Consider the following 20258-nt stretch of genomic DNA (forward strand, 5'->3'; position numbering starts at 1 on the left):
CACGTAACAATGAACTGATCACATGTCTAAAGAAAAAAAAATCACCTGACAAATAATTATAAATGTAATTATAAATAAGCTTTTTAGCGAGCAATTTCATCAGTGTGCAGTAAACATGTGTATGCACAGATTAGTGTGATTACATTTGAAAGAATGTAAACACACTTTTGTGTTCACTTTATACCCTTGAACCTAGAGCTCACGGTTTCAGAAGTAGGCAAGAAAGGAATTTAGATATGTATGTCCAAGGACATCTATATATTTTTATATAAAATATTAATTGATATGACATTTTCTTTTAATATATAATTTAGCCCAACTTTTTATCACACAAAATAGGCTACCTATTGCACAGCTGTGCAATGTTGATCGAGTAGGATGAATTAGTATGCCTTTAAATAGCTCTGGTCATTGGATCTATTATAATAATCAGGTCAACCATGATCATTATTATCTTCGTTGTCCATCTAAGTAACCTGCTAGTGGAATGTGTGCAAGGAATAAAACAAGGCATCTGTTATCAAGGCTGCCACATAATATATAAATTGTTTGCATGTGTGAAGTTTACTTCTTTGCTTACTGATACACAAAAGGATGTAAATGTTTGAATTCTCTTAAGTAGCATTTCTACTTCAGCTATTGCATTTATTATGGCAGTTCATATTACGCTTAAGGCACATTAAGTAAATTCATTTACTACTCACTTTAGCACAACACACTCCCAATGTCAAATTAATTCCAAATAATTAATTCATTTTAAAACTTCTGGTTAAATAATATTTTAAATATACCAACAACCAAACACTATTTAAAAAAAAAAAATACAACACACAACAAATAAAACAAAATGTCTCTTTAATTTGTAAGTGTCAACAGCAGTACAAAAGATGGAGTGATGGTGAGACGATTTTGTCATATGTGTGTGCACTCTAACTTTTATGGAAAAAGAGGAACTCTTGAGGTAAATAAGCAAACAGACAGGAACACCCTCATCTGCCGTCGTACATCAGTGAATTGAGAATATACTGTAAAAATGGTGTTACATTACAATATGCCAAATGCTGCTTGTGGGGAGAACAACCTAGATATTTGTACAATCCACTAAGGTGTCTAAACACACCGAAATGTGTCACTCATCTGGTTTATTTTATCTGACATAATAATACTACCATTACAGAGAAGACTGGTCTCTGGACATACAACTGTAGCATTAATTAGTTTACCTCACGTCAATACTGCACATGGAAACCAATGACTTGCTGGTTTACATACTAAAGCCAAGCAAAACATATTTTTAGTACTTTTTTCTTTCTTTTTTTTTTTAAACAATAATATCCTTAGCAAATAGCTGTCTTTTGTACTGTATAAAGAAGAATGTGAACACAAATGTGATGGCAACCTTTTTAAGTTCAATTAAAAACTTTACACTGGACTGTACAAGATATTATGATAAACTATTTACATTTTTAGACTTAATTTTTTTTTTCCTCCAAAAGCAGCAACAGATACTATTCCATATCTCTAACGCTCAAACAATAATACCTGCCATTGGTCTATGTACCTGCTGAGAAACCGGTCTCTACATACACACTCACACACACACAAAGACAAAATTAAAGAAAAGTGTTATCAGGCTGCTAGCGGGATTCGAAACCAGAGTGTACCTAGCGACAGAGGAGCCACACACAGTGTTGCTTGAGAGACTACAGAAATCTAAAAGCAAAGTACCATTGACAACAGCATACGTTGTCCCTGACAGCAACATTTTACTCTTCTGAACAGCAGCTAGCATGTCAGTCCAGCATGTCAGTGAATTGTGCTGATTAAATTAACAAAAACTATCCCACAATATACATCACAAAAGTCCATACCAAAAAAAAAAAAAGCATTACAGTAAGATAAGTAGAAACACCCAAGCTTTGTCCTCAGTTATTGTACCTACTTTGCATTAATATGGCAGTGATAATTATAAAAGAAATGTCATTTAGACTTGCTGTTGACTGGATGGGAAATGGTCTATTAAACACTATGAAGCAACACAGAGAAAAATACTGTATGAAAACCTCAAATGCACAGAGTGGGTCTGCATTGTGCAGCATAAAAAAAAACCCCTCATAAATATTTGCACATCCCCAATGGATTAAATGCTCAGCAAGAAACTCGCATGTTTTCAGATGAAGCTGTACTTTATGACACGCCACAACTGATGCCCCACAATTACATGTTCTCTCATTCAAATTTGCCACAAAACCAATTATTATAGAACTTCAGCAAGTACCTCAACATTTAGAAAACAATTAGTAAAAAAATTGTCCTTTGCTACAGAGTGCACCAACAACAAAGCAAATGGCTGGTTAACTCAGCATGGAGTGCGAGGTTCATCACTTAAACACATGGAAGTGAGATGCCCGGGTGTCTCAGCTGTGTCTCCAATACTACTCAATCAACAGGGATGTGAATTCAGCAACTATATGAGGTACAGTGAATTGTCAGTTTGTGATTTCATTCTTTTTTCCTAAGTACAATGACCAAAAACATACACACACAAAAAAGAAGAAGAAAAAAAAGTAAAATACATAATTTATACTTCAGCAAGTATCCATGAACAAAAATAGAATTCTATTTTCCTATGTTATATTTACAATGAAAAGGGAAAAAAAATCTGTAATGAGATGGAGATTTGTTTTTTGTTTTTTTTAAAGAAACTTTGTTTTGAGCTCCGATCCATTTTGAAATTTCACTGTTTTTATTCTTGTTCTCTGATTGTCCTTTAATTCTGTTCTACTGACACTTTTAGAGCCAATAATGGCTAATAAATACAATAAAATGTCTATATGCACTAGAGAGCTTCAAATACAATATACAACACAAACATACATGAGCATTAAAATGTGCTACTGAAGTCCGGTGTGTCTCAGTTGGCCAGAAACTACGCGAGCCTCTCCGTCGGGTTTACTGCTCTTTCTCCCCTAGGCAGCACTGGAGCTTAAACAAAGTGTTCATTCATCACGTGTCTTTGCATAAATAAACAAAATATGTCAAGAGAAAAATGACTCAAATCTGGCAACTGTGAGGCACGCTCACATGAATCCAAACAGGTGACTTGTTCATGTAGGTTTTTTTTTCTTTTCTTTTTTTCCTCGCACAACGGCTTCACATTAGTCAGAATTGATAAAAAATACCATTTATATCCAGTGCTTGTAACACTTTTGAATCATTGTCTCCGTGTGAGATTGAAATAGTCTCTTTTTTCTTTTCTTTTCTTTTTTTTTAATCTATACAAGCGCAATCAAGTTTCAGTCCCAACAACAGTTCTTTTGTCTGCTACCAGCCTACAGAACTGGCTTGGCATGGTCAAGGAAATATGTACAAATCACGTACAAATCAACCAATCCACCAGCAAACAGATATAACAGCTTTAAAAAATAAACGTTGGCTTGTAAGCAGAAAAAAAAAAAAAAAAAAAAAAAAAAACCCGGAGGTCAAGGGAACCCCAAAAAAAAAACTGAACGCGGATGTCAAGGGACACCCAGCCAAGTACTGTACCTTATGTAAAAATCACAACAAACTTAAACAAAACCAACAAAATAAAAGGTACGAATACAAGCTTCTAAAGAAGTGCTCAAAACTTCTACGAATTAAGTAAATGCTGTTTCAAAGAGGGGCGCTGAGGAGAAAAGTCAATGCTTCAACTGCTGGGAGAAGTAAGCGCTAAATAGCCATCGGTACCTTTTAGACCTTTGGAGGTAATGCAGTGACCAGCAGCCTCGCTGTGACATTTCCTGTCTATTCTAATCTCTGGGTTACTGATGAAACAGACAGGTTCAAGGGCAAAGGCAAAATAGCGGGACTCATGCATTAATAATGCCGTATTTCAAATGATACCGACTCGTCAGTCATTTTAATAATCCCCCACAGCTTGATCTACTTGTTCCATCTGCTCGCTAGCACCTCGTGGCTGCTTCTGGCCGCAGCCTTGATGGAGAGAGGGCACAATAAACCACATGGGCCTCGTCTCCATTGTTCGCTACCTTTCTCCTGGGCGCGGGCCGATGCCGGGAGCCAGATGGCAGCCCCTTGAGGCAGGGTGTGCGCTGGGCAGAGGTCAGGCGAGTGGAGGTGAATGGCACTCGCACCCTGTAGGAGCCTTCGGTAGGGCCAAAGCCTAAAACAAGAGGCCCTGACCGCTGGCTGCTTCTTGGCTGTCCTTCCGCACGGAAACAACCTGAGATCCGTTCTGCTGCCGGAACGAGCGGATAATTTAGTAGAGGCGCAGGACTGCCTATTTGAATTGTCTTTTTTTTTTTTTATATCAAGTGCTCAAAAAACTGATTTCAAGAGCAGATTTGTCTCTGTGCATTTTCAAATGTATTTGTTTCAGAACATATATTTAAATGTAAATACAATCAAAGTATCTCAAATCCAAGTATCCTTTGAAAATTTGGAAAATAAGTGCCATTATTCGTTTAGTAAAATTTCCCCTTAACTCTCTGCATAACTGGCCAAAACATCTTGATAAACTGGACGTTCTCTTAAGACTTAACGATGAACACACTGCAGAGGCCCAAAGGCCGTACGCTCTGCTTTAAGACTATTTCCGTCAGTTAAGATTACAATGTCTACAAGACTTAAGCGTAAATAAAAGACTTTAAACTTGCTGCCCTGGAAAACGGGGATAAAGACTTTAGCAGAATGTGCTTGTACATATTGTACAACAGCAATTTGTGATTGCAATACACCAAAGCTGCCTTTCGCTGCCTGTCCAATTCTGCAGATTGGATGCCATTTGGCCCCTTGGCATTCTGGCCTGATTACAATCACCGTGATTAAGAACCGAGTGGGTAAGACTGAACTAGACGAGGACGGTGGTCAGGGCGATCACTGCATTGAACCTCCTGGAGAACTATGACATTCTTAGTTCCTGAGCATTTGGACGTGGTTGTCAATGGAGAGGAGAAATAAAAGTGGGCTTTGTAGATAAGATTGCAAGGATTGTCTAAGACTCATGCAGTCTCTTCCTTAAGACTTTCAAATTTAAGATTTAAGAGCAGGAAGCTTATGATATGTTTGGCACATCTGGACTTGTAGTAGTAGTAGTAGTAATAATAATAATAATAATAATAACAAGAACAACAATAATAATGGGGAGTTTTAGGCTTTCCCTCTATGGTTCAAATGTAAGGACTTCTTCAGTTTTATCGTATTATGAAATGTCAAATGAAGTGTCGTCTTTTTCTTTTTAAATAGTTCTGATTAAAAACATTCACAAGCTGTTGGCTGGTACAGCATACCTGAGTGAAATATAGAACCCCATCGAAAACAGTAATGGATGCTTCAAAAGAAAAAAAACAATACGTGTGTAAATCCATATGAATTGAAGTAAGACTGTGAGAGTTATGCATTCATATGAAATGTTTCAATCGTCAAGTCCTATTATTCAAAAATGTCGTAGGAAATACCCTAAATTGTCCATGATCAAAACACAAGAAAAAAAATTCAATAAAATAATAAAAAAAAGCCAAAATAAAACACAATCAAATTGTTTCACACTCGGAGAAACAGTTAAGACCAATAGCTGTTAAATCTGCAGGAGCCACATCTGCATGCTGGCTCCCAAAACGTATTTCATCAGAAACAAGTTTTTTGTTTTCTTTTTTTTTTTTGTTCTCTTTTTCATCTTCTTCAGTCTTCCCTCTAATAAAAGGATATTCTTCGCTGGGTGTTTTCGCCTCAGTTGGCACTGACCGGCTCCTGTGTGTCATTCTCACTGCTGTAGTCCGATTTGGGCTCGTCCTCAAAGTCCTCGTACATGTCCATCTCGTCCTCTCCATTCACGGGGTCGTTAGACACCATGGTGCCCGGTTCCATCTTCATGTTGAAGGTGCTCTGGATGACAGGGATGGTGGGCTCGGGGCTGGCCGAGGCACTGGAGCAGTCTGAGGTCATGTGAGGGGAGGGTGTAGTGGTCGCCATAGTTATGGCACCGGGGTAGACGACACCTGCGCTGGTGGTGATGGGGATCTGCGTCTGTGGCTGCTGCCTGATACAGAGGTGAAGAAACAGACAGATTTACGCTTATGAAGTGCCAGTGTGCGCTTTTGCTTTTCGCAAAGCTCAGAGAAGCTTAAGAGCTTTTAAGAGACGAATGACAAGTTTAACGTTTTTCAAGGAAAACAATTACGGTCTCGGGGAATTAGAGAATGGAAAGAATGTTCAGAAGCACACAAAACGCCGGTTGAAAGCATAAAGCTTGAGGAGTTTAAAAGCCGACTTCAATGGAACGTGCTTAGCCGGTAGCCCTGTAAAAATGATTCCCAATCAGCGACAACGATTTGGGAACGATTGTGAAAATGACACTCGTTTCTTTCTGGGTGACAAAGCCAATTGGTTGGTAGAGACACAGTCTCCTGATCTTTAACAGGCTGATTGATACTCCAGCGCTCGTATTTCTTGCTGTTGAAGTGGAAACACCTGGAGCAGGCATTTTCTTCACTCACCACACGAAGTAAATTATAGAGTTGAGCTCCAAACATCTGCCCTGCAGCCCTCTCTACATTCATACTCGACTCTAATATCCTAAAATAATGGCTACGTGAGTCCCGCTGCCCTCTGTTACCGTCTAAATGTGATAAACCACTACTTTCAGGCAGCTGAAAGAAAATACTCTTTTGTCAATGGGATTCAACCCAGGGCCATATAGTGCATTTCCCCTCCTCCGAGAAAAAATAAATTTACCACAGCATATAATCACAAAGGGAGCATGTAGGCAACAAAAGGCTGCGTTCGCTTTGCTTTGAAGCGTATATTAAAATTAAGTGTGAGGGCAATATAACGTGACAAATGAGCTAAGTGGTTAAATTACTCCAATCAACCTGATTAAAGGGTCACTGGCTTTACAGTACACCAGGAGTTGGCACACGGTATGGAGTCATTACCTGCCTATTGTGAGAGCTCTAAGCTGGCTTTATGAACAGCGTATAGGGCTTTAACAGAGGGCAGGGCATCTTGGACGGCCGCTTGCTATTGTTCGTGCCGTTTTTTCCACCGTGCACCTACCCCACAGTGAAGAACTGCCTCATCTCCTGCCTCCTCGACCTCATCATCTGCTTGTACTCGCCTATGCGCAGCTTCTTGCCGTCGATGATACAGGTGCGCTTGGGCCGGGGCTTGTACTTGTAGTTGGGATACTTCTCCAGGTGGATCTTGCTGAGCCGTGCCTGCTCCTCATAAAACGGTTGTTTCTCCTGGTTCGTCATGGACTTCCAGCGAGATCCTGTTGACCACATTAGAGAAGTTAGAAGTGAGAAATGATCATTGCGGATTTTTATGTATTTATTATTTATTTTTGGAGAAAGAATGACTCATATTGTATAACTAAATTTTATTTTAAACTTTATATATATAAATTAAATACAATTTAATAAAATGAATAAAACAGTGTTTTTAATGGAGAAAGAATGACTTTTAACTACATTTTACAATTTTAGTTTATTATAAAAACATTTATGAATTCAATATATTTTAATACAATTAATAAAATAAATAATGATATTTAAGTGTATTTGTACATTTAGAGACAAGATGAGCTTAAAAAATAATGTAAACAAAATAACCACATTATTCTGAGGCAAGCACTGCTTTTGAGAATGGAGGGTAACTGCATTACTGTTACCGTTTCTGCATTAGTGAAAACAACAGGCTAGTAAATATCTCCAGCCTTCAGAAACGTCCGGGCTGACGGGTCTTTTAGTTGCTGTGATCTATTGACTCTCTGGACTGGGGGACAAGACCCATTTAGCCCTGTCATTTTTCATGACAAACACTGCCCACGTGACAGCCACTAAATCCATCTAATTGAGCTGCTCCTGCGGGCATCAAGCCATCAAGTTTAACCATGCTCGTCTGTTTGAGATGCATTGAGTTGTGTGGAATTACTTGCAAAAGAAGATTAGGCAGGTGTGGTAATAGCCTGAACACCTTATTCACAGCATACATTTTGCTTAGTAGCTTTGTAATTCTGAGATGCTTGTCTATCGATTGCTAAGAGGGGAGAAACTGCCTTGGCGATATTCAGTTGCATATTTTGTGCAATTCAAGGTCCGGTGTACTATATGCTGAAATGTCTAGTCAATGAACATAACACTCAGCCTTTCTTATTGGTCCAATTCAGCTACATTTTAGTCTTGTAAGTCTTGGTTTTGGTCCAAAACAGTTGGTAAAAACAGAGGTTCAGTTCATTTCAAAATTCTGAATTAAAACACATGTAATACACGCACATCAGCAAATGTCATGTGACTTTGCTTTCGAGTCTCAACAAATTTTCTATTGCTATTTGTTTTTTGCCAATTTCCTGGAAGCAATGACATTGTTTTCTTAAATTCAAGGGATAGAAATGCTTCTTATTTCGCAATCGATTTCACAATATTCCACTTTTTTGGGGGGCTAATAATTATTTCAGAACTTGGATAGAAACTTAGCTAATGACAATGATTCCTTGAGCAGTTACTTTGAAGGAAAGTAAAGTCATTTCAATAAGTTAGAATGACTGTTTAAACGGCTGTGTTAAAAAAGACTATTGGGTTAACGTGATCCAAAACAAGCAAAGACATTTTCAACAGTTTCTGAAGCACTCTACAATAGTTCCCTGGATACCAGTTCAGTTTATTCTTATGGAGCATGGCGTAATCCCAAATGAAAACGGAAAGGCTAATGCAGACGGCCATGGCTGCTGGTCGTGATTGATTTGGGGGCTTTGACTTACCCAAGATTTTGCTGATGTTGGAGTTGTGCATGTCTGGGAAGGCCTGAAGGATTTTGCGGCGCTCATCTTTGGCCCAGACCATGAAGGCGTTCATGGGCCGTTTGATGTGAGGTTCGTTGCTGTTCCTTCCCCGGGGTTCCCTGTAGACCCGTGCCTCGGTAGAGCTGGCGCCTCCTGTTGGCCAACAATAATACTGATGTGGTTTATCTGCAGAGCCATTCAGTTCCTTACACCCTAGGAACACCAGAGCAAGAAGGAGAGAGCGGGTGCAAACCGTTAATCAACTTAGTAGTGCAGGGCATCCATCAGCACATCAGAGTGAATGGAGCTGAACCAGAGAAGCTGGGTTTGGGGATTCCAAGAGGCCTGCAGCTGTATCTTATACTCCAGGCTGCCCATCCCAGAACTGGATGGGACAAGCCCATGTTTTGGAGTGTAGAACAAGACGGCATTGTTGGTCAAGGAACTCCTGATGAGTGAAAACTAGCTCAAACCAGACGAGGAGGACCCTGACTATAATGCCTTTTAAATATTTTGTCTGGGTCGCAGCGTTCGTACATTCGAACTGCCGTACATTTCTGGATGACTGTCGTAATGTTTCTCCTGCTATGAGTAATAACGGTAATGCTCTGAATAACAAATGTGGCACAAGGGTGTTTGTGTAAGGGAGGTAAGAGTAGGAGGAGGTTCAGTGCCAATGTCCTGACATAACATATATCTCCATGTGATTGCTTTCAATGTGTTAACTCGTACAGTGTCTGACAAAGGGCAGACCTAGTGGTTAAACATGGGATGGTAAAAAAAAAAAAACTAGGTTTCTGTATTTAAATGATCACAGGTTTCACACACTAGAGTTAGTGAATGCGGCCTGGTGTGAGTGCAACTTGAACAGACTTGAAGGAGTGTAACTCCTCAATCAGGCCATTCACAATCAGCATGTGTGTCCCCCAGTTTCTGTATTTAACTTTACAGCAGAGTGAAAATGATTCTGTTTGCATGCGCATTTGCTTCCTTTTATATGTAAGATGTGAAAGAATTAAATAAAAGCTGTATGAATATTTCAACAAACAAAAACATGTTGATAAACAAGGCTTGAAAAATAAAACAAACAAACAAAAAGCCTTCCCATATGCTACGATACATCTTTAATGATCCAAAAACTGGATAAGAAGGCTTGGAATCAGTCATGAATATTTCATCATCCACATGTGATGTGTATTCATTAGGACCCTGAAACTTCAAGTCTTGGCACACTGTACCTGCTTTTGATTTCTATTATCACTGGTGTTGATAAACAAAATAAAAACTCCAGCTTAGTAATGGATCTTGGCACTACACCGCTATTAAAGCACCGGGATACCGAGACTATTCCGAGGGCAGCGCGTTGCTCAAAGGAGGAGGAGCAGGAAAATAGGCAATGTCGAAGAGCTACCTTCTCTATGCATACACACACACACACTCATGCCACACTGGGGCCCGGAGAGAGAAAGAGGCAAAGTTTAAGTTTCAGGCAGCCAGCAGGAGGCTCTATCCTCCAGGCCCTGCTCGGCAGAACGGCTTTGCCCACAGGGCCCAAAAGATCCATTTACACATATCATGTTTAACAATCATAATAATACAGAAAGGGCTGCTGTTTATCTGGCTGCCCAGATCCACACAGTCATGGTGCATCAGTCAGGGTCTCTCTGATCTTGCCTCTCCACAACTTTGTAGCACTACAAGCAGCCGCCTCGTCCCAGCCCCTTCCGTCGGGATTATATGGCGACGGTGTTCCCCGCACAGTACATTAATTTCATTTAGCATGCGCTCACCGTGCAGGATAAATTGATTTCACTTTGTTTGGCTTTGACAGCCATGTTTATTGTGCAATGAAATGTAGTGTGGCGTAGGGCTGACAGTATCCATCAACGCTGGGCAATCTGCTGACTGCCGGGGCCAGATGAAGGCATTCATTACCTTGCCAACTCCAGCTCGCTCGCTCGGCTACCTCGCCCAGACACGACCGTGTGGATGGCCAGCTCTAATTTACGATTTGCCCCGTGCCATTACTTTACCACTGACACTGATTCAGCAATTTATATACTGGCATGCATGCAGATATAGGCAGAGGTGAGCAGCTTACATGCAGGAAACCAGTAGCTGGACTTTTAAATTGCAGATCGGATTCATTTTTCTGTTTTGCTGAGAGAGGGCGAGAGCAACTGGGGTTGGTTGCAATAATCATCTCATGCCCTGTTGTTGCTGTAGTGCGTCAGCAGACACAGACTCAGCGCTCTCAGTCATTTGAGCGGACCGCAGGAATGAGTGCCGACTTACAGACTGCCGGGACGAGATGAGCGGCGGCCCCTGGCACAGAGCCCCACTTGCAGACACGGGTGGTCTGTTCCCCCCCCCACCCCATTGCAATCATGATGTGCCTTAATCAAAAGCAGCCAAAGAGTTGGCAGCGACGTCACCCCGCATCTACAACATGCAATTTACAACCCTCTGCTTTTTTCATGGCTTGTTGTTGTTTAATAAGAAAGCTTACATGCTTCTGACATTTACAAATTAGCATTAATTGACGTTTTTTCCCCCTGTGCGGCTCTTTTAGGAAGCACCTAGTTAGGTGTGTTATTGTGTAAATAAATGCAGATGTTTCGCTCAGTTGCCGGTTTTCTACCGTAAATTTTACGGATTTTTTTTACAGTGTACCGTGCACAGACAGATATGACACAATGCTCAGCTCTCCCATTCATGTCAGCACTCATATTTCGCTAATTAAACCATTACAACTTACATGTGATTTAAGCCCACCACTTTAACGTGCCAATTGTTGAGTTGCACCCAGCTGGATATTTGGAATTCTACTCTGTGTGTGTGTGAGAGAGTATATACGGACAAAAGTGCGACTTGTTAGTGCATGTTTCTTGAAGCTATTGTTTCTCATGCCTCTCGCCCTGGATGTTGTAAGGTCTTGAAGAGGGCCATGCTAAATTCCTTTTCGCAGTACACCATTTCAATGAAAGGAGTCCTGGGCTGACGTGCAGACCATAGAGACAGTAAAACTGGATAAAGAACCGGCAATGGGAATGCTGGGAAAACACAGACATACACAAGACACACACATGAGTGTGATAAAACTATAGGTTTTTATCTATGGATTTCAAACTCAGAAATAATAATAATAATAATAATAAAATAAAAAGGTAATATTAATTCTTGCAATTATAAGTTTATATCTAAAAATTGGTAGTTTATTTGTCTTGACTTTATATTATACTACATGACTTTATATCTGACAATGTGTCTTTTTTCTTTGGGCAAAGCTGAGGACAGTAATATTTATTTAATTATATTTATTCAGCAAGGACACACTGAATTGGTCAAAAGTAACAGTAAAGACAGTAAAACAGTAAAAACAGTAACATGTATGATGTTACAGAAGATTTCTCTTTGAAATAAATGCTATTTGAAAATCTATTCACCCAAAAATCCTGAAAAAAAAACTTGATTTCCACAAAAGCATATTAGCATATTAGAATAATTTCTGAAGAATCATGTGACACTGAAGACTGGAATAATGGCTGCTGAAAACTTTGCTTTGCCATTACAAGAATAAATTACATTTTAAAATGAATCAAAATAGAAAACAGTTATTTAAAACTGTAATAATATTTCACAATATTACTGTTTTTCTGTATTTCTAATCAAATAAATGCATTTTTTGCCGGATGTGCTATTGTTCCAATTAATTAGACTTTAATGTTAAATTGGAGGATCTGTGGATTGATTAATTATGCTCACCTGATGTTTGTCATTTACTATAGAATAATTGAGAAACAAAGAATTGTCACACTGACGAAGACAGACAGCCGTCTTTTTTAACTCAAATAAAAGATTTTAGAGTGCAGACCAACCTTTCAGGTCTTGGCACCTAACCAGCTGGGAGAGCGCGGTGAATTGCATTGATCAAATAAATGCAGCCTTGATGGCCATACAAGACTTCTTTAAAAAAAAAAAAAAATTCTTACAGAGTAGTGTAGATCCTTGCATTAGATCCTTGTGTTCATATTATGACATAACATGGTGCCGTTTATCATACTCCTTTATAAAATGATCGTCTAATGATTGAATGAATGAATGGTTCCTTTGCTTTGACTGCAGTGAACCTCAGATTGCTAGTCTATAATAATTCAGCGATAACCTTGCCACAATTTAACCATATGCATAAATAATACAGCATTAACATAGCTCAGAGATTACAAAGTCAAGCAGGTAATCAATCCTGGCCAACGTTCATTTTGGCCGGCATTGTCTGAAAAGCGTGCTGATATTACCTCAACTTCCTGCCCCTGGAATCTCTCAACACACCCTTTGTTCTGCTAAGACCCCCGCCTGACAGAGATAGTTTAAACACACGCACGACCCGACCCGTTCGGCAAACAAAACTCATATGCTGCCATATGTGAATGAACAAAGGGGCCATACTAAAGCCTTTTGTGGTATTAGTTAATGTTTTTCATCTGAGCTTAAAAAGACCTAATGACTTTGCGGTGAGCTGATGCATGTGGCTCGTGGCTTTTTGCGAAATGAAGGAAATTCTATCTATTTCCATACCCCGCCGTTATTTTCCAATGGCCTCTCTCTCGTTAGAACTTTGGCAGCTGTTAATTTGGTTGCTGCATGCTTTGCAAATATTAGTTCAAGCAACCTAAATCTTTCTGCGAGTTACAGCAGTGACAGAGAGCTGTTTTACACCCCAAGCCTTTTCCAATATAACGTGTCTTTTCAGCAGGCAGGACCTCCGTACAAGGAGGCATGCGGCCGTTACGGACCCACTCAGTAATTTTCCTCTGCTCTCCGTGGCAGTTACTGCATGAGTCTGTTTGCCCTGTTAAAGCGTCAAGAAATTAAATTCTCAAATGGTAGTTTCCTACTTAGCTGATAAATCATTTAAAGTGCATTAAAAATAGCTAGCTTATACTGATGAAGCCCCACAGCTTCTGAACAGAGCAGTGTAATAAAACAAAGACTAGTGGCAAATAAACAGGATGAAGGGTTGCCTTTTTTTAAGCGTAGGTATCACATACACGGTGCGTACATTCCTCAAATGTTCAGGGAGAGGAATGGAATTTGTTTGACTTGGTCTATCGAAAAAGGCTCTAAACACAAAAACACACAAGTAAACACTCCCAACGGGTAAACACATTCTGCTTGTAAAAGAGACTATTTAATGTGGGGCGTATCATCATAAAATGCCATTCACATCCTTCATCTCGATGTGTTTGTGGGAAGATGGAGATGGGGATGGCTCTGAGCGCTCACAGTGGCGCCTGTCCACTGGGATGAGACATCTCTGTGGCCTTCTAATCCTGTCTGTACTGGGAGTAAACTGAAGGCACGCTCTCCGTTCCTTCACCTCCACTTAGGACTTTAAAGGAACTCTGCATCACTTGGGCGACTGGGTGCCCTCAACCCTGCCCCTGACTGCTCCGGTGCCCACAGAAGTCGGGTTCCCACCGTGTTGGAGGACCCGAGGACCCAGCTTTCTCACTGATCTGAGAGGGGAGGGACAGGCTTCTTGGCGGGAATCTGCTCTGGTCTGGTCAGATCAGATCATGCCAGACCAGAAAAACTGCATCTCTAAACCTCTATTTACAGATTTGAATACTACCCAGCCAAAATAAATAATTTATGTTTTAGAAAGCTCATAAACAAACAAGAGTTATGCGAGGCTGATCATCTTACAAAAAAAATAAAATCTATTGTGCCTGTTACCTCAAGGCCTCTTTTTAAAGATAATACCCATAATTATATGAAACTTGAATTAAAATGTTTTTATTTCTCCATATATTGGCTGTAGATTTCCATGGGAACTGTTACAAATATTTTACACCGAAAAAACACTGGCGCATACAAGCGTACTGTTTATGAACAGGGTGACAAAAGGAGCTGACACCTTGTCATATAAGTTCTATCAGCATTTACACCTCCACACCCAGCACATCAAACATGAGCTGTGGCAACAGAGCCTGGTTCTGGAGGAGGGCCAGCATTGTCCCATCACTTTGTCATCAAGAACTAGCTGTGAAAACTTTAAATACAGCCGTGCACACTGCATTACCCCATCAACTTTCCCTGGCACTGGCCAAGCAACAGTGGAATCCAGTCAGTCTGATCATCTGACTGAACTGTACCTGACCTCATTCTTCACTGTAGTCAAGCAGCAAGCAGCATTAGATATATGGCAATGCTCTGCAAGGGTGCAAAGCACAGAATTTGTGAGCAGTCACGTTATGTTTTCAAACACTACAAATAGATACTTACCCTCGAAATCCTCTGGCCTGGTGAGGTCGATGACTCTGTGACCAATCTTCCCATCCTCGCCTAGTTTGCCCAGGTGATGGCCCAGGTTATCATAATGAGACCTCTCCTGCAAAAATGACAGAACATTTGTGTTCAGATACTACAGCTTCCTGGCTACAGATATTTAGTGGTTTGCCTTTATGCACCACATTGCATACTCAAATGTGCGATTAAGAAAATTGTATTAATTTAGGTCTTGACTCAACATGAAACTAGCCTGCTGCGTGTTGCTTAAATTAGAGCAGTCTGGGAAATGATGTGTTTTTCCACAATGGTAAAATGACCATAACATTAAATAATTAATTTAATAAATGTAGCAAATTACTACTACTACTTATTATTATTTTTATTCCTTAATTATTATTCTTATAATTATTTAATTCGATTATTTTATGTGTATGCACTGTATATGCACACAGACACACAAATAAATATCCATTATATTTATACTACATACAAATTTCTATTTTTATTTAAATAAATGCAATGGATTATTAAAAACTACATTTATAGCAGTTAAATTCATTTCTTTAAATGTCACTTGATTTTAATTGTATTTTCTTAAATTACACTTAAAAAATTTAAATAGTTCAGAATTTAATACTGAATGGCGCACGACCCTGTAGGACACACATGCTCTTCGCATGCATTTTGACGGGCCCAAGTCAAGTCGTCTTTATCACAGCTGTAGTCTCTTACTGTCTTCATCTGCAGGGACTTGTACCGATAAGAGTCTGGAACACTCTACTAAAAAGGATTTAGTAACAACACACTGAAAGATCCTGAGCACACAATGCAGTCTGGGACCTCCAGTGAAATGTTCAGCTTATTTTTTTTTCTTTTCCGCCCTCTAATCTTTGCAGTACATGCCCCTGTCTCTGCTGCCCTGAGCTCCCTGTCTATCATTTATTCAAGGCTCATGCTCGGAGGAACATGCCGTGTTTTCCCTTTTGTCGTGTTGCTTTCTGTTCAGATTAAACTTGGCATCATGTCGCACTTGATGCACAATAAACCCATGTCATTCCTCGCCCGTGCGACAATATTAAATGTCATGTCCGTGTGCATTTACAGAATAAAATAACAGCTTTTGGGGGGCCCTCCTGAATGGTTGCAGCACATTAGACTTAATGCATTATGCAGAGGAAGAGGGCCGACCGCTGCTCGAGCCCATTGTTAAATGACCTAGTTCTGCCGTGAGTGCAGCAGGGCATTAGTGGAGGCCCGTCTCACTCTCTCCAAAGACTCGAGGAGGAGATGGACACTTTGACTCGGCATGATACAAGTAATCTCTCCCCCCTCCGAACAGTGCAGGAAGATGCTAAAAGCATAGCGAGTTACGGTGAGTCGGCCCCAGAGCATTTGTTCTTCTCCCAGCGTGTGCGTTCAATCTCAGGTAAAAGGTGTGCTTGAATTGTCTTTTCTTTAGAGAATGCCTATCACACACAGTTTGAACAGACACTCGGGCGGCCTCCCAACACAATGCTAACAGCTCCCCTGCCACAGACATAGACACAGATACTGACGTACACATTAATCTTTCAGCCGCGCTGCTTTGGCCGTTTTGCTCGTTTGTTTGTTTTCTGTTCTTTTTGCCACTGGGGAGTCCGTGGAGCGAGGAAGCTCTTCACACGGCAAAAGATTATCACTCCGGCTCAACTTGTCAATAGCTCATGACAATAGTGGATTACTTGGGATGATTCTGTGCTTATTGCTGTTGTCACTTGAAACAGACTTTATTATCACTGAGGGGCAAATTCACTAAACAGTTCAGGCACGTTTGTGTGAGGTATTTCAGCATAAAAACCTGCGTTCACTAAGCACCTGCAATCAGGTTTAAAAAGGTTCTAAATGCACTTAACTAGCCCTGTAAATATTTAAATGAAGTAATTATTTTCAGCACAAACATGCCTTTTTTCTATGTCAGTTAGGCCCATTATAGAATATTTTAATTATTTTTCAATATCAATTTCAATATTTATAGAAATAAACTGCTGTTTAAAAGTTTGGAGTCTGATAGATTTTTTTTTTTTTTTTTTAAACAACAAAAAACTACTTTTATTCAGCAAGGACGCATTAACTTGATCGAAAGTGACAGTAAAGACATTTCTAATGTTACTAAAGGTTTCTATGTCAAATCAACGATGCTCTTTTGAACTTTATATTCAGAATCCTGAAGAAAAATGATTATAGTCTCTATAAAATATTAAGTAGTACAGTAGTTTTCAACATTGATAATTATAAGAATGTTTCTTAAGCACCAAATCAGCATATTAGAATGATTTCTGAAGGATCATGTGACACTGAAGACAACAGTAATGGCTTCTGAAAATTCAGCTTTGCCATTATAGGAATAAATTAAAACAGAAAATAATTATTTAAGTCATATTTCAAAATGTTACTGTTTACTGTATTTTTGTTCAAATAAATGCAGCCAATATATGCAGTGAGCATATAAGACCTTTTTAAAAAAATAAAAAATTCGTACAAATCCAAAACCTTTAAATGGTAATGTTCATTAGTTATAAAATGCAGCACTTTTATTCACCTCAAATAACGTTGCGCTATTACTGTCCACTGAAAGCAGGCCTTAAAACAATAAACGCTGTTTTAAGCTGCCAACAAATTGATTCATTAAAAAATTTCCAAATTATCTTTTATTTGCCTACTTGCCCCAAAAAAATAAATCCAAGTATCTGTTACCGACTTTTTTCTTCTGAAAACTATTACTATTACTCAGAAAACACAGCACAAGCAGAGGGACAGGAAGAAGAGCTGTACAGAGAGAGTGCCGCAATTTCCCACCACCATGCTTGATGGAACAATCATTATTTATGGCCATCTGAGTGATTCTGATGTACAATTAACCACTACCTGCTTATGGCCTGTCATTAAGAGCTGCCTGTCTTGACTCTGCCTTGCTTATTTAAGTGTTTTCTAATTATGACATATGTAGCGGTTCCCGCTGTGCTCAGGCGGCTTTGTAAAGATAAGTTGGAGCGCTAGCTCGGTGTGCCACGCTCCGTGTGAAGCCTCCTACGCTGCTGTATTCATCACCAGACCACATTATTGCACTTAATGAAAGAGGCGCAGCACCCAATGACAAATTGACTGATGTGCGATTAGTCGCACGAGCGATGGCCGATGCGCCGTGGACTGTCCACTGGGTAAGGGCTCAACAACTGCAGAGTGTGTGCGTGTGGGGGGGTTATAAATGACTTGCTTGTGTCGTCCCCTCCTCCCCACTCTGTTAGCTCTCTCTGATCAATCAACTCCTTTTATAAAGTCATGATCATTAAACATCAGTTTGGGGAACAAGGGGCATCAATCACTGAGTTTCATTAAAAACGCTTTAGGTGCTAAACTCTCATTTTCCAGAACAATAATTAAAGAATGAGCCAGACGGGAGCTATTGTACGTGAAAACAAGATTAGACACTTCAGTGTCTCGGGTCTAACTTAATGGAGTGAGGTAGAGAGTTCATTCATGCCTAGGAAGTGCTGATATCCACACGAGACAGTGACACTGTTTACAGTGCACATTATGGAGTCTGTAATTGAGAAAGTGAATATGAACAAAAAAAGCGATGTGCACACCTTCAAACATCGCACAATGAATTTCCATTAAATTTTATATACTATGCTTTATATACTTATTGGTTGTAACTTGCGTAATTTATGTCATAGCATTATCTAGAGAAATCATTTATATGCATAACATCAGGCTTTTTGTTTGAAGACTCGAAAAAGAAATCGGTCTACAGCGTCTTTACTACTGTCTGCATCAAGTGCTGTGATAAATCAATGGCATTTTTATTATTTTATGGTGTCATTAAATTTTTACTGATCACTTTGCCACAGAAGAGCAGTAAAGGGTGTGTACCATCCTGAAAAAGGACCGTCCAGCCAGGCAAATGCTCACTAGCAGATCTCTGCGACCATTGTGCTATAAAGGATATTTATAATGTGCATTACGGCAGTGAGATGGCAGGAGCTCAGAGTCTCCGCAAGTACAGAGAGAAGGAGAAAGGGAAAGGGCGGTTAGGGGAATGAAAAAACGGAAACAATGCAAAAAAGAAAAGATGTCATGGTACACGTTGTGCCCCTCCCATGCTAACCACGACCTCTCTGGCGCACGGCTGGCCCTTCCCTCAAATGAGTTCAGCATGCAGCCCTTCATTCCCACATCTAAAATTATAACCACACAGTCCTAAGCTGAAGTGGAAAAAGACACCCACAATAATCTCCCTCCACTATCCACTTTTTTCCCCTCCATCCTCAAATTCGGTTACAGAATGCATTTTGTTTCGACGGAGGAGGGTTGCATGGTGAAGTAATAACACAGAAGGGCCGATGGCAAGGCTGGTGGAACTTCTGAACATCTGGAGGGGAGCCAGAGCGAGGAGCCCATGTCAGCGCAGCGGAGAGGGCTTTAATCAGGCCGGCCGCAGAACATGTGCCTGAGGACTGCAGCGCTGCCCGCAGATTTCGTGTATTTCGGGCTGGAGCGCATTGTGCTGGTGTCTACCCTGTACTTACGCATCACACTGCCATAGAGTGACGCTTTTCCTCTGGTAAAAATAGCCCGGCTTCAGCCATATGGCCTTGAATTGTTCCAGCCGGGTCCAGATAATGCCAATTGTGAGGAAACCAAAGATCAGCCTTTGTCGACTTAGCAATCTGCCTTTACTGTCGCCCCGGTGCACACGGCTAATATCATAACCTGGTAAAAAAAATAAGAAAAAAACACAATGGTCAAGTGAATAACCGTTTGTTCCATGTCCTTGCCTGGATTCTGAATGCTGAGAATACAGCGTGTTCTGTCAGTTCCACACCTGGCTGAGAGATCCAAGAGATAGAGGAAATAAAGGGAGGCTTTAAAAGCCTATTACAATGAGTTCTGACTGTGTGTATACATGGTGTAGGTTGCTTCAGTCTTCTGTATTGAGAGTAAGGCCCAGCAGCGCACGTCTATTTCACCCCTCATCTGCTTTCAATTCCTGCAGTAACCAATCACAATGTTATTTATAATTGTGCAGCTTTTTCAGTAGTTGGTAGTTTTGAAACGTTTAGTCTAAAGCACATGCAGTTGTGCGCCGAGCCCAGAGTTCCTTTCATGCGGTCGCTTGTTTTTATACTCGAGCAGTAGTCCA

General features: G+C 40.2%; 1 protein-coding gene across 12 annotated transcripts in view; it reads right to left on the minus strand.

The window, feature by feature from the left end:
- Positions 1 to 3501: 3501 nt before the first annotated feature.
- Positions 3502 to 20258, minus strand: part of LOC107750549 (transcription factor SOX-6-like) — a 162145-nt gene continuing 145388 nt past the window's right edge. For 11 of the 12 annotated variants that reach the window (XM_016565989.1, XM_016565988.1, XM_016565993.1 and 8 more), the window contains 4 exons: positions 15071 to 15176; positions 8762 to 8935; positions 7057 to 7273; positions 3502 to 6040 (listed from right to left, as the gene is read on the minus strand). In XM_016565989.1, coding sequence (XP_016421475.1) covers positions 5731 to 6040; positions 7057 to 7273; positions 8762 to 8935; positions 15071 to 15176 — 807 coding nt within the window. In that variant the 3' untranslated portion in view covers positions 3502 to 5730. The remainder of the gene's footprint in view (positions 6041 to 7056; positions 7274 to 8761; positions 8936 to 15070; positions 15177 to 20258) is intronic. The other variant, XM_016565995.1, reaches the window with a different exon arrangement.

Source organism: Sinocyclocheilus rhinocerous, unplaced genomic scaffold, assembly GCF_001515625.1.
Source record: "Sinocyclocheilus rhinocerous isolate Xijiao unplaced genomic scaffold, SAMN03320098_v1.1 scaffold19, whole genome shotgun sequence".
Classification (NCBI taxonomy): Eukaryota; Metazoa; Chordata; class Actinopteri; order Cypriniformes; family Cyprinidae; genus Sinocyclocheilus; species Sinocyclocheilus rhinocerous.